Source organism: Colossoma macropomum, unplaced genomic scaffold (assembly GCF_904425465.1).
Source record: "Colossoma macropomum unplaced genomic scaffold, Colossoma_macropomum, whole genome shotgun sequence".
Lineage (NCBI taxonomy): Eukaryota > Metazoa > Chordata > Actinopteri > Characiformes > Serrasalmidae > Colossoma > Colossoma macropomum.
Genome location: NW_023494804.1, coordinates 21,464,625 through 21,478,826, shown reverse-complemented (window position 1 = coordinate 21,478,826; position 14,202 = coordinate 21,464,625). Strand labels below are relative to the sequence as shown.

Below are 14,202 nucleotides of genomic sequence, written 5' to 3'. Positions count from 1 at the left end.
TGAGAAGGTTTTAACCAGTCAGGAACATTTCTTTGTCGATTGTATATTTGAAGGACATGCACTTCTTTTGACCAGTAATGCAGATGGCATGAGATGCCCATTCAGTTGGCTTGAATGTTATGGAAGGACTTTATCTCCCTAATCTAAGCTACGATCTGTGATGGGCTTCATGTGCACTGCAAACCCAGAGACCATGTTCAGGAGTTATCTTTGTTGCTTTGTCGGGTTGTGGTAATCATTTGGGGGATTACTCTCTTACATGTAGAGAGTAGGTGGTCTATATCAGAGGTCCTCAAAACTGGACTTTGAATGTTGTTGACGTAGCTGATTAGCCACCTTATGTCGTACTTACAGTGATTACAAAACCCAGGAACGGAAAGTGGATTCAAGGTCTGGATTTGAGGACCACTGGTCTATATATCGGCATTCTTGTAACTTTATAGCTCTAAATGTACGTTAATGAAACAAGATTGCTTTCCAAATAATTTTGGAGCATTTTGATTAGTCTAAATTACCCCTATGTGAGTGTGTGTGTGTGTGATTGTATATGTCTGTTTGTTTGCCCTGTGATGGACTGGCAACCTGTCCAGAGTTTTTTTTTTTCTGCCTTCTGCCCAATGATGGCTGGGATAGGCTTCAGCTTTCCAGTGACTCAGAAGGATAAGCGGCTTAGAAAAGTGTGTGTGTGTGTGTGTGTGTGTGTGTGTGTGTCTATTGGTCTGTTCATCATGAACTGTTCACATAATGTAAAGGTGGCATTACATTATGTAGAAATGTTTATTTATTTATTTATTTAATTAAACCAGCAAAAATGGATTTGCAGGGTTTTGACAGTAATGATATGTCATTTTAAAATATTTCCTGAGGCTTATGCTGCATAAGTAGGCCTACAGGTCCTGGTTCTGGGATACAGGTGATAAATGCTTCAATAGCCCTCTCCTTGCTCTCCTTGCCCGTGGCTAAACCATTCGAAGTTCAAACGCTGGTCAGATGTGATTATTACTGCCATGTTTGGTGATATGCAATTTTTCACAGCTACTCAGTGGCTCTGTAGATGGAAATAAGTTGGCCTTTAGAGAACCACAAACAAGGAAATGAAAACGTGGAAATTCATTTGCCCACATTAACTGTGATGAGTTCTTGTAATTGGCTCATTAATCCAACATCTCCATCTAGGCGTAATGAACAATGTATTAAATTCAAATGGAATTAGATTGGATGTATGACCTGGCAAGAAATGGAAGTCTCCTTGAAGAATGTAGCTCTAAACTCTTTCATTCAGCTCCTTTGAGCAGACTTCTGTGCTGTGTTTAACCATGAATATGCTAACAGGGCATTTGTATCTGCCACAGACTGTTTAATGCTATTAAGCTAGATGTATTTTTTTTATTTTTACATTTTTTTACATTTATATTTTTATGTGTTTTTTATTAATTATAGTCGTATGCAAAAGCGATGGAGCCCCTGGTCAAATGAACTGTTTTGTTGGAAGAAAGTACACATTCACTATAGACACACTCCTGCACGTGTTAATGCACAGTTATGTACGTTTTAGCTGTGTTCCAAAGCTTAGGCTGCAGCCGAGGTACGCTGCATTTTTCACTGACTTTGTCATAGAAGGCCTAGGAATGCAACCTATGTTCTGAAAGATTTCAAAGATGCAACCTTGTATCCTTACAGGCCTTCAGTTACGCACAGTTCTCTGCGCATGAACAACGTAAAGAAAAAAAAACAACACCACAAAAATGACAGAAAACAGAGCCATTGGAGCGGAGCTTGTTGACCATATATCGTATTTTATTTGGAGCTATTTGTAAATATGTAGTTTTTCGCATTACATAAGAACATCTCCTCCATTTTTGTGAAAAAATAAAAAAATTAACAAACACAATGCAGCAGGCTCTGTTTTCTCTCACCAGTTTCCTCACAAGTTTCGTGCCGCAATCGCAAGAGGTGGGACCTTTCTGGTGACGCCACTACGCAGCCCCATTAGGACTGTTCTATTTGTGTGACCAATAGGCTACAAAGGAGGAGGCTTCACAGGACAGTCCTACCGAGGACCCAACCTACCTCAGCTGCAGCCTAGGCTTTGGAACGCAGCTTTTGTTTAATAATATTGGGCCTTATTCACCAACCATTCTTAAAAAGAAATTTCTTCTTAAAACTCATTTACAAAGATTCTCACATTCACCGATGTTTTCTTATTTGGGATTTGTTCTTAGGAAATTATGGCTCATTTCGTACATACTGTGTTTTTTTCCAATGTGTTAAACTCAATAAATAGAAACTGTGCACTGCAATTTGAAGAAAAATGCCATAATTAAGTGTGTTCCCTGTAGAGGATGTGTTACCTTATTTTCAAAAATGACCGAAGATGTTCAAACATTTGCATACAGCATGACTATGTGAAGCAATAAGTATTATAATATAGTAGTATAATATTTTATAAGTAAAGTTGCTTTGTCTTTTTTGTCTGTGACTCAAAATGGGCTGAACAGGGCTGCTGAGTAGTGCAGTCGTCTAAGTGAGGCATGTCAAACTGTGGACCTTCCGGGCCAAGAAGCTGCGGAAATTAGCGTTCACCCTCTTCTAATGCTCTGAAGTCAGTTCATGAAGCTAATTAGCTAATTAGCTGATGAGCTGAATCAGGAGTGTTTATTGAGGCAGCGTGCTGAAGTCTGCAGTGTTTTGGCCTGTGAGGACTGGAGCCTGACACATGTGGTCTAAGTGTTGGCCCTGTCATGTTTGATGCTGGGAGTCCCACACAATTGGCCTTGCTCTTTCTAGAAAGATGGTCTTCCTCTCCCCATCACTCAGTGCAATCTTCGCCAATGTGGACATCTGCTTGCTAAAGCCACAGAATTGATACCAATGCAGATACCGATATTGAAACCCTAAGTATCCATACTAATACTCATCTGATATGTTTTTCTTTAGAACTTACGAAACCTTAAAATGAGGATCTATTGGATTGGATTAAGTCTTTTTTCCCCTCCCATATCCAATCCAGCATTTTCTGCTAATACTGGGCAGATACAGATGATCCTCAATGTTGATATGCCATTTCTAGGGTTAAAAAAAGAGCAGAATAATTTTCACCAATTTTATTATCAACACTGTGTTCATAGTTGTACAGATTAAAATATGACATGTTTTGCATCACCTTAGCCTACAACATGAAAACAGAGTGCCTAAAAGCTGGAACCAAAATACGGCAATAAAGTACCAATGCAGATAAAAGAGAACACAATAATAATAATAATAATAATAATAATAATAATAAATTAAGTGTCTTGCATTTGCTTACCTGGCACAAAAAGTGTGTGTGTATGTGTATTTCAGGGGAGGGAGGGTAGTAGAGACTTGAGAGATTTGGCAGGAAGTTGCCAGGGCACAAGCCACAACTACATGGTGATTGCAAACATCAGAACATCACCATTAGGACTTAGTGTGTCAACTACAGAGAAGTACCAACATCACTGCCAAAGCAAAAGAACTGAGGAAAATGAAATACTTCTGTAACTCAGTGCCATCATACAAAAGGAGCCAGTCACTTTCAATGCTCTGTTCATATTTGTGGTAATCAGTGATGCCAAATAACAGCAACACAGAAACTGTTAAAGTTCATAAGTCTTGCAAATAATAAACCACTCTCAGTCCAACAAGCAAAGTTTAGAAAGAGCAAATATAGCCCTTATAATCCACTGGTGCTTGGAGCTTGCGGAAGCTTTAAAGCTTCACACAATGGGTCACATTAGCAATAGCCATCAAATAAATACTATGAATTACTTCAGTAGCTGCAGATGTCTCTTCCCACACATGAATGCAGATGAAAAAAAGATCTAAACTGTCCAGTTAACATAGCAGAACAAATTGATAACTTTTAAAAACAGAAATATCTTCCAATAAGATGAATGTTAAAAAAACATCTACCTGTATCTGTAATAGCACACTGAGTGGGGCTTTACAAATAACAAAGCTCTTTTAGAAAAATCATTTTATTTCATCTTCATCTTGCTTTTTAGCAGTTTATCTATATTTACTTATAATATTTCATTTCTGAGTCCATTTACACTTTTTTCAGGTCTTTTATTGCAGCCCACACTGAGCTTTAAGTTACAGCTTGTATTCTAGTTGGTGTTTTAGCCGAGTTGGTGTTTCTACCATTTCATCATAAATACAGTCCACTTAAGTCACACACTGACAATACAAAAGGTACAACTTGGTTTTATATGTACAAAAGGACGTGTCAACCTTTTTGCTCTGCCTGGTGGTCTTCCTCTGTAAAATGAAAGGATTGTATGGAAAAACACTCTCCAAAGCCCTTTTCTAAGGTGCCACCTAATATTTCTGTCTTTTTTTTTCTTTTAGAGAACGCACTGTTGCTTTGTTTTCTCCATCATCACCAACATACAGGCCAGTCAGTAAGAGAACCTCTCAGGGAGATGGAGAAATAGTGTTCAATATCTTCCATCTTGCTTCATGGACAACAGTCTGCCTTTCCAAAATGACCAGGTCTTGTTAAATAGCACTGCACAATATTGGTCGTCCATAGGCCAGGCTTATCCAGCCAAACGCAACAAGGGTGACCTTCCTATTCTCTTTGTGTACAGAGTTTCCACCATGTATCAGTCTAAACCAAAACAGAGCATTCATGCTAGCCTTTGTTTTGGCCTGCAGGCCTGCAGAGGGTGCAAGGCTAGACGTCAGTGCTGATGCTGCAGCTGCGGGTGAACATCTCCCTCATGGTGATGGAGCGGTTGAGATTGAGCTTGTGGTAGTTGGGCAGCGGCGTGGGCAGCTCCAGGTCCTGCTGCTGAATGCTGCGGTAGCTGAGGCGCTCGCCGCCGTTCCGCAGGCCATCCGGCTGCTGGAGGTAAAACGGCATGTCGTAGTGCGTGCAGGATGGGCAGAATGTCTGAGAGCGGGTCAGCTTGCGGGCTGGGGGTGGCGTGAAGAGGGCAGGGCCATTGGGGGTGGCCGCCGCGGGGACGGTGGCCGCCAGGATGTTGTGATTGGAGTGTACAGGCGGCAGGCGAGACGTGACGGCAAAGTCAGGCTCCTCCTCCTCCGACTCGGATTCCTCCTTCTTACAGCAATAATACTGAGACACAGGGAGAAAACAGGCAAATTTCCTTAATATTTGAATTTTTTTGGGATTACAAACACACATAACACAGGACTGTACCAGATTCAAATATTACAAATGTTGTGCAGCACTAAAGAATCTGAGCTACATGGTGGGTGGAGCTAAACATCTGTCCCATCATTTTGTCACTGTTAGATTGAAGATGTAGCCCTGCCCCCTCACCTACTCCTTTCTTCACCTCTAAATGCAATCTGAAGGGGGCGGAGGCACACCTTGGGTAGGGTTAATGACGCATTTGTTTAAAGCTTGTAACTCAGAATTTCCAACCTCTGACTAGGAATAATCAAAGAAAATGTCCCCACAAATTTTCCTGTATATAGGATTGGACAAAATACTTTGTAGAAACAGTGATGGCTGAATACTGAATACACTGTCCTAAATGTATTCAGTAATTGTGCTCTAGAAAAGCCTCAGTAGACTGATAAATCAATGTTATCAGTTATTAATCTCAGTGGTACTGAGCTCTGCTAAAGCCTGAGTAGACTGATAAATTAGTGTGATGATCAGCTATTAATCTCAGTGTTACTGAGCTCTGCCAAAGGAATGATCAAACTAATAATCTCAGTAATGGACATGTTTACAAGTGCTAACTAAGTGTATTATTGATGTTGTACTGAACTTCTACTCAGGGGATACTGGGAGCAGCAGTGGACTAAATCAGGTGGTGAGAGAGACAAAAGTTCTGTTTTTTTTAAATGATAAGGAATTTTTCATGAAATGAACTAACAGAATAATTACATGAAGACAACTCCCAACCAGTAACAGCAAGAAACAATATGAATTAAGTATGTAATGTATTCTAAATGTATTCTGAATATATATATATATATATATATATATATATATATATTACTGTAGTCACAGACCCCCCAATAATAATACCAAACATCACACTGAAGTAACTACAATGTTAGCATGTTGACTCACTTTCTATCATACTGAACACGACTAAATTAGCCACAGAGGGTCACACATATGATAACACTAGGGTACCTACAGCATTAGCACTTTCGCACGCTCTTTATTACTGTACCACCAGCAGCACTGCTGGGTTTAATACAGACTGAGTGGATTAAAGGACATTTAATGAGAACTGGGGCAACTCCATAGAAAAAGTCAGATAAGACCAGGTCCTCATTTATTGTGAATAATGAGGGCTGTCATTTTGTTGGGTCGTTCACCCTAATTTAAGTCCACTGGTCTAGAAACAGGTAGTGTTAGAGAACGCTAATGATAAAAAGATGTCATCCCAACTTTATGTCTGTGTCACAGTGCAAGGGCTGACCATTGTAGAACACATTAAACTAGGTCAAACTAATAAAGTCCATGGAAGTGGGGACGAGGCTGGTAAGGAGAAGGATGAAAGCATGTCTGAAAGGACCGAGACCTGTAGGTCTATCTAATTACGTGATTATTAGTGGTTGGTTACTATGTGCAGCAACTGAATTAAGGAAGATATCTTATTAGATACACGTTGCCTTGTCTGTGACCTACAAACATGCGTGTCTACTTTTCTCTCCTGCTTCCTGATGTTTCAGATTCACAGAAATCTGAGAATATGCCATGTTCTATCAGCATGATCACAGCAGGGATACATTGTCGCCATCAGAGAGCGCAAACGTGAACTGACTGCTCGATTATGGAGGCCACAAGAGGTACTGTGAGTGTTTGTGACAGCGAGCCACTTCCTTAAGACAGCAAGTGTTGAAAAGTAAAGACACTAGCATGACATGAGAACGAGAAGGGCACTTAAACGCCCAGCTGCAGGAAGAAAGTGCTACAACACAGCAATACACTTTTACTACAACAAGGTGGAGATTACTTTACTGCAGCTTCATGAGGAAAGGGTACAGATAGGGGGAGAGAAAAAGAGACAAAAAGAGATTGAACTGACCTATCCAGTCTCTGCCCGCAAATGCTTTCTATGGTAAGATGGCTTCGGTCCAGGTCAAGCTTTACAGAATGGTGGTAAAAATCCTATTTAACATAAAGAGAAACTGTAGCATGCTCAGATTTTGTAAAAGGATAAGTGCTAGGATAGACTGCATGTAGGAATTTTGTTATTGCGTAATCAAGCTAATATTAGTATGGTAGCATTTTAAACTCAATGTTATGTAACATTTCTGAACAAACATTTTGGTAGACCTACATGAAGTAAAAAAGGGAGCTGCAGTTTCTCCTTATCTTGAAAAGGAGTTTCTCTAACATTGTGTGAAGCTTGTTCAGCTCTTTTTCCTTTTTTTGTAATTTAACTATTTTTTTGTATTTGTGTTTTTATTAACTTCTCTTTATCCCTCAAATGTAAATAGTCTTTTTGTTTTTGTTTTTGTTTTTTTTTTGTTACTCTCCCTTTGAAACTGATATATTTTAATGAGCTCTGTTCTAATTGGCTGCCCTATATTGTGTATCATTAAAAAAGCAGTCTGGACTGAAACATGTGATGGAGTGGTGTAAAGCACACCACCACTGGACTCTGGAGCAGTGGAAATCTATTCTGTGGAGTGACAAATCACACTTCTCTATCTGTCAGTCTGATGGACGAGTCTGGGTTTGGTGAATGCCAGGAGAACGTTACCTGCCTGACTGCATTGAGCCAACTGTAAAGTTTTGTGGAGGAAGGATAATGACATGGGGCTGTTTTTCAGGTGTTGTCCTAGACCCCCTCAGTTCCAGGGAAGGGAAACCTTAATGCTTTAACAAAGACATTTTGGACAATTCTATGCTTTCACCTTTGTGGGAACTGTTCCATCATGACTGTGCCCCAGCGCACAAAGCAAGATCCATAAAGGCATGGCTGGGTGAGTTTGGTGTGGAAGAACTTGACTGGCCCACACAGAGCCCTGACCTGAACCCCATCATATGAGAACAGAGATTGTGACCAAGGCCCTCTCATCCAACATCAGTGTCTGACCTCACGGATGCTCTTCTGAATGAATAGGCAAAAATTCCCACAGACACACTATGAAGTCTTGTAGCAAGCTTCCCAGAAGAGTGGAAGCCATTATAGCTGCAAAGGGGGACCAACTCCATGTTAATGCCTATGGATTTAGAAAGGGTTGTCAAAAAAGCTCCTGTAGGTGTAATGTGTAGGTGTCCTAATACCTTTGTCCATATAGCGGATATGTAAACACATTCATTTTCATGACACCACAAAGATATTGAAATGTTCACATGTGAATCAAGTAAACTCAGCTATCACTTCATTTTAAAGAAAGAGGAATGAAAATAGTTTATTGTGTTTGTTCAGTTACATATTGGCAAACTTACCTGTAGCCTACAGTAGCACAGTACAGCGATGATTAACAGTAAGATTACTGTAGCTAGAATCCCGCCTGTGATTACCACTGTCCCGGCTGTCATTCGAAAAGCTCTCCATCAACACCCTGAAAGAGAGAGAGAGAGAGAATGAGTAAGGAAATGAAACCTCCTAGCTCCCCCAAGCCGTATATCCCATTACAACCATCTCTTATATTTTGTTTAATTATTTCTCACTCATAGCTCATTGAAATTCTGTTGAACATGCAGATTCTAAGCTTTCAATCCACACTGCATTTGTGCTTCTAATTAGAGATACTTTATCGTGATTTGATGAAAAGTTAGTGTTAGGAATACCAGTCTAGATCTGTGGAACCATCCTTTTACATTTTTGCCATGTTTTGGTCAGTTTTTGACATCGAAACAAGCTGCAAGTGCAGATTCAACCCTGTTAATACTGAATGTAAATGTAATGGAGAATAAAATTATGTAATTAATTATGTAATTACATATTTACATTTAAATGTTATAACAACATAAGAAATGTAAGCAACTTCTAAAAGAGTCACTGACTGAGCAAAAAAGTAGAGCCCAAGGAATAAGTGCCCTTGAGAGAAAGAGAGAGGCAAAGGCAAAATAAAAGCTGATGACATCACAGGTAACCTTCCCTGCCACCGTGAAACGTTCAGTGTGATGTTGAACTCTATTAACTTCAATCAAACGTGTCAAAAGAATAAGCTATGGGTATTTTAGCCTGCTTAACATCTGCTGCATGTATGATTTGAATACCAAAATGGCCACAAATAGAGTAATGATGAAGTGAAATGGGCAGAACGAATGAGAGGGAGAGAATAAGACAGGCTGAAAGAGGAAGTGATGGAGGGTCTCGCTGTGACTGAGAGGCCTGATAACGAACAGAGGCGACAGATTAAATGGAGGGCACAGAGAGGTCAAGGCACAGTGAGGTGGATGAGGGAGTGATGGAGTGAGACTGGATCGAGCAGATAAAGCCATAGAAACAGCATAAGTGGCTACAGCAGTGCAGATAGATGAATTAATGGTTGTGTGTTCACATGAGCAGGCATGAGCTTTGACCTGCACTGAGACAAGCTGCCCTCAGGTCAATACTTCCATTGAATCAATTCTATGATAAACATGTACAGTGAAATGAATGTATATAGTGGAAGCAAAGTTCTCTATATCTTTTAAAGGGCCTATATCCAACATTTTTTCTTGTTTTTTATTTTTTACTTGAGGCCCACTTATGACATTTATGCACCCAAAGCACTCGTAGTTCTTTTTTAAATTAATTATTTCAACTTCTATGTGCCCATTAGAATTAAACAGAATTATGGTTTTACTGTGCCTTTAAGACCAATTTATCACTCCTGTCAGAGCAAAACCATGTATCTCCATTTTTTCATTTTTCAGTTTTTGACATATTGTGAAAATGCCTGTTGCCCTTTACATTGTGTGTGAATTATAATAATGAATGGACCCAGAGAAACGGCCCAAAATGGCTTGGAAAAAAGTCTGGTTCCACTGACTTACATTAAACGTAATGTATGTTTTTGTGTTCTGTAAAGTTTCCATTTTGGAGATACAAGGTTTTGTTCTGACAGCAGCGATATGTAAATACTCTCTGTACTAACTGTTTAAAAAGTAGTCTGGGCTGATACGTTCTTCAGCTTGAGTGGCCACTGGTAAGCTGCTGTAGGCTGAATAGGCAGATGCATGTAAATACAAAGGTTTTTGTGACATCACAAAAACAAACAATTCAAAACAGGATGTTTTTGGCAGCCTAATTTCTCTAAATTCTGTATTAATGCACAGTTATTGCTCATGTGGACATCTGGATGTACTAAAAGTTCAGACCAAGCATTAGTATTTGTGAAATAAACATACCCTAAGTAACTGAGTTTTGATTAAACTTATTTTCTTGAAAACTAACTAGGCTGATTCATTCTGCAGATAGCTAACAGGCTAACTGGCTCCTCCATTAATATTCAGGGTTATGCTTTACCGAAGTATTCACTGTAGAAACTGCATATAAAGTAAATAAAACTAAAGAATAGGTTCTTGAATTTATAAGCTTCAAATGTTCATATTTTTGGAAGATCTGACATAATTAATGATGTTTAAAGTGAATATACACCACCGTTAGCATGATGCTAACATTGGCTCTAGCATAAATTAGCATTAAGCAAAAACTACAAACAAAATGAAAGTTTCTACAATGAAACTATTTCATGATACAGCAAGCACCTGTTCATAATTATATGATGAAATATTAAAAAATGCAAGAAATGACTGCATTATACAACAATAGGTGACAGAAAGTTCTTTTCTTTGTTCAGTGGTCTGTGCTTGCATAGGCAACAACAGCCAACTCAAAATGAAATACATTTAATGGTGGAAGAAATGTTTGCTGTGATTATTTTTCATAATAAATTACATTTCTATTGTGTATTTGTAGATTTTATTATACTGTATTGCTGTTTTATAAAAGTATTGGGCCATCCACCGCGTGAAGTTTATCTTTTCAATTTATGGTCCCATGTTTGCTGGCTACTCCAGTGTTGGCTGGCTGCTAACTACCTCGCCATAGCCAGGCTGGTGCTAGCTTCAATGGCAACCAAATGTTGGGTTTAACAGTGCTTTCTTTGGAAAGGCTCTTTTCTAGTTTGGTACTGCGGCCTTCTACACATTAATGAAGATTTTAAACATCTCCTTTTTTGTCTTTAGTTTGAGAAATAAGTAAAAATTCACTCTTTCTATCAATCTCTTGGGAAATTGGGCAAGTTTTTAGATTTACAATACAGCATATTGTAAGGTTTTTTCAGAGGTATCTCAAGCATAGTTGCTTGGCTATGAAGGACCAACCAATGTTCTGCAACGTCACCCTGGGACAGACTAGTGCTGCATCTCTATTTAGTTAAGAATACCAGAGACAGAAGCTCAATTGTTGTGAAGCAGCTAAACAATGAGCTTTCCCAAATTTGTATCTGAGTGTCTGTTTTGCTTCTAACATATTACATAATGTCATAATAAGTTTACTTTCATGGACTCCCCCAGAATTTGATTTGATACAGGGGGTCCAAGAGGTTACGTCTACAGAAAGTTGTTATGACTGAAACACAAATTTGGAGTATTTCGCATTATTCGGGGTACAGAGTTCATAATTACACCTATATAATGCACTAGCACTACATAGGGAGTTTAGAGCCATTTCAGATTCACACGATGGTAGCAAGTTAACTAGCATAATTATTCCTTCTGTGAACTCATTTTTAATCACTTGTCTCACTGCCAGCAGCTTTTTTGTCATTTTTCAGCTCCCGATGGGTAATGGCACTTCAAAGCCATACTGTCATGTCTGCCACTACTATGTCTGTATGGATGTCAGAAAAATAATGTAGCTCATTGTTGATACATGTGCCTAGACCCACTGTGACTAAACATCCCAAGTTGTTTTGGCCTATCAGGGCACGCTGTGAAATGTATAATCACTTATTTAATAAGTAACTACAAAATATGTGACATCATATGCACCTCAGCAGAGGGGGAACCTTTGCCTACCTAATTAACCCTAACTTGTTTAGTTTGCATACAGGAAGAACCGGCACTGAAGCCATTCGAGATCATGCGAGTGGTTTGACCACAGTCAAGGGGGCTGTACCCCGCTTTGTGTAATTCCCATGCTAAAATCACTAATGCACTGCCTGCTGTGGTTCATTGCTTTAAGATGTTATTGTTTACATCACAATAGGCTTTTTGAGCATGTTGCAGGTTTCATGCAACTTTTACAACACTGAACGACTGCATGTTACAATGAAAAGACATAAAAAGTGGCCTCACTGCCTAAAGTTTTACCCTATTGTCAGTATATTGAGTTTAAAACCTGCGTGGAAGAACAAATAAACAGAAATGACTGTTTAAACCCATAATATCACAGGCTTATTACATACTAAGGCTTATTATTCAGTAACTACAAGGACTTGAATGCAAACTGGCAGAGCTATTCTTAGGTTATGTAAGTGTGTAATAAAACTAGCCTTTTAAGGGGTTGTCTGTTTCATCAAACATCAGAAAAATTAGATATTGGTGTGCATTGTGTGCTGAGAGAATGTCCCCTATCCACTAGTGTAGGGATCAGCAACCCAAATGTTAAGACAAGCCATTTTGTCCTTTCAACAAAAATCAAAGTACCTTGTCCAATTTATCATCTTGAATGTAAATGTCTCAGTATGTGCTAATGTACTAGTATAGGAAACGAAAACACAGACTTACTTTGCTCTTCTTCAAGCTTTAGCCCAGCTATAGCTGCTTTTCTTGCATATCCAGCAGGAAACTCTTCCACAAAAGTGGAACAGTTTCTTGTAAAATGTCTCTCAACATTGAACGAGGATGAAGTCAGCTTCTTATTCCCCAGCTTCTTGTTCGAATTTTCTTGTTCCACTTTAGTGGTGCCTGAGGCACCAGAATGTAACTGCTGCACCATTTAAGGTGGAACTGGAAAATTCAAACAAGAAGCTGGTGAATGAGCAGCTGTTCAGCTTTGTGACTTTTTAGTGTTGGACAGTTTCTCATTGCAGATTAAACGTATCAGGGAACCAGCTCGAGTGATTATAAACGCAAGTAATTATCAATGTTCTTCTTAAATGTTTCTCTTTGCTGCTTCGTTGGTTACTAACTAGGCGAGACTGTTGTCTGTGTTGCTGTGGTGATCAGCAGTCTGTGCGCCAATTTTCAGGGTTAAAGGGTGAATTAGCAGTTATACATTAACTCCAGCATTTAAGACCATTTATTGTTAAAACTGTGTTTGAACGATCAGCAGAGCTTTATTTTACTGCAAAGGGGGATTATTTTATTTTTACCTAATATTCTAATTCTGCTGTGGAGCTGCAACAGGGCAGTAAAAGAGCTGCACGTTGCTGACTCCTGCACTAGTGTAAAACTATCAAAACAAATTCATTCTTTTCGGTATTTTGTGTGTGAAAATGGATAAGGAAGAGGGGTGAAATGAGCTAGCGACCCAAAGTATGTATTTAAGGGTTAAAGTTGCTGAATAGTTGCTGAAGACGGAGTTTTGCGGTGTGAAAGGCTGCAGCAAGTTTGCATGTGTCAGCGCCCTAAGAGACTTCACACTGACTCTTCCTCTGCTGACTGGTCCTCTCCTGCTCAGGGACTTGTTAGCTCAGATATAAACTCTATTTCCCTCAGTATCTTGTGATGCCTTGATAGTGTTTATGAACATTTCTGAACTGTTTCTCCTAGTTCGCCTTCGTAGATGATGTGCTGCACTAAATCAGGCAATGTGACACAGTCCAAATCCTTCACTGGGGAAAGAACCAGAAGAAAATAACTGCAGTGCAGGGACTTGTTAGTTCAGATATATACTGCTCTGCTTCCCTCAGTGTTTCGTGAATTCTTGTGTATGTACAAGCATTTCTGAGCCTCACACTTTTTGTTAAGCTAAACATTAGGAAAGTATTGTGGAAATGTTGTGTGAGCTAATGTTAATCTGATCATGACTTTATCACAGCTAATTGTGACTGCAACAAAAACTGGGTTATCAGATAATCTGCTAATGTTCAAAGCTCAGAAACATGTTAGCTTCTGGGTTTTTGTATTATTGCTGTTAACTGTCAAACACACACACACACACACTTTCTAAGCCGCTTATCCTTCTCACAGTCACAGGGGGACCTGTAGCCTATCCCAGCAGTCACTGGGCAGAAGGCAACTGTCAAACATTTAATATATATTTTTATTGTAAAGTCAATTATTTTTTCACT

General features: G+C 39.2%; 1 protein-coding gene across 1 annotated transcript in view; it reads right to left on the bottom strand.

Annotated features, from left to right (window-relative positions):
• Nucleotides 1-3,089: 3,089 nt before the first annotated feature.
• fam163ba (family with sequence similarity 163 member B, genome duplicate a) overlaps nt 3,090-14,202 on the bottom strand; it is a 39,513-nt gene continuing 28,400 nt past the window's right edge. The window contains exons 2-3 of the mRNA XM_036595837.1: nt 8,417-8,532; nt 3,090-5,104 (exon numbers count right to left, since the gene is read on the bottom strand). Coding sequence (XP_036451730.1) covers nt 4,700-5,104; nt 8,417-8,509 — 498 coding nt within the window. The 5' untranslated portion in view covers nt 8,510-8,532 and the 3' untranslated portion in view covers nt 3,090-4,699. The remainder of the gene's footprint in view (nt 5,105-8,416; nt 8,533-14,202) is intronic.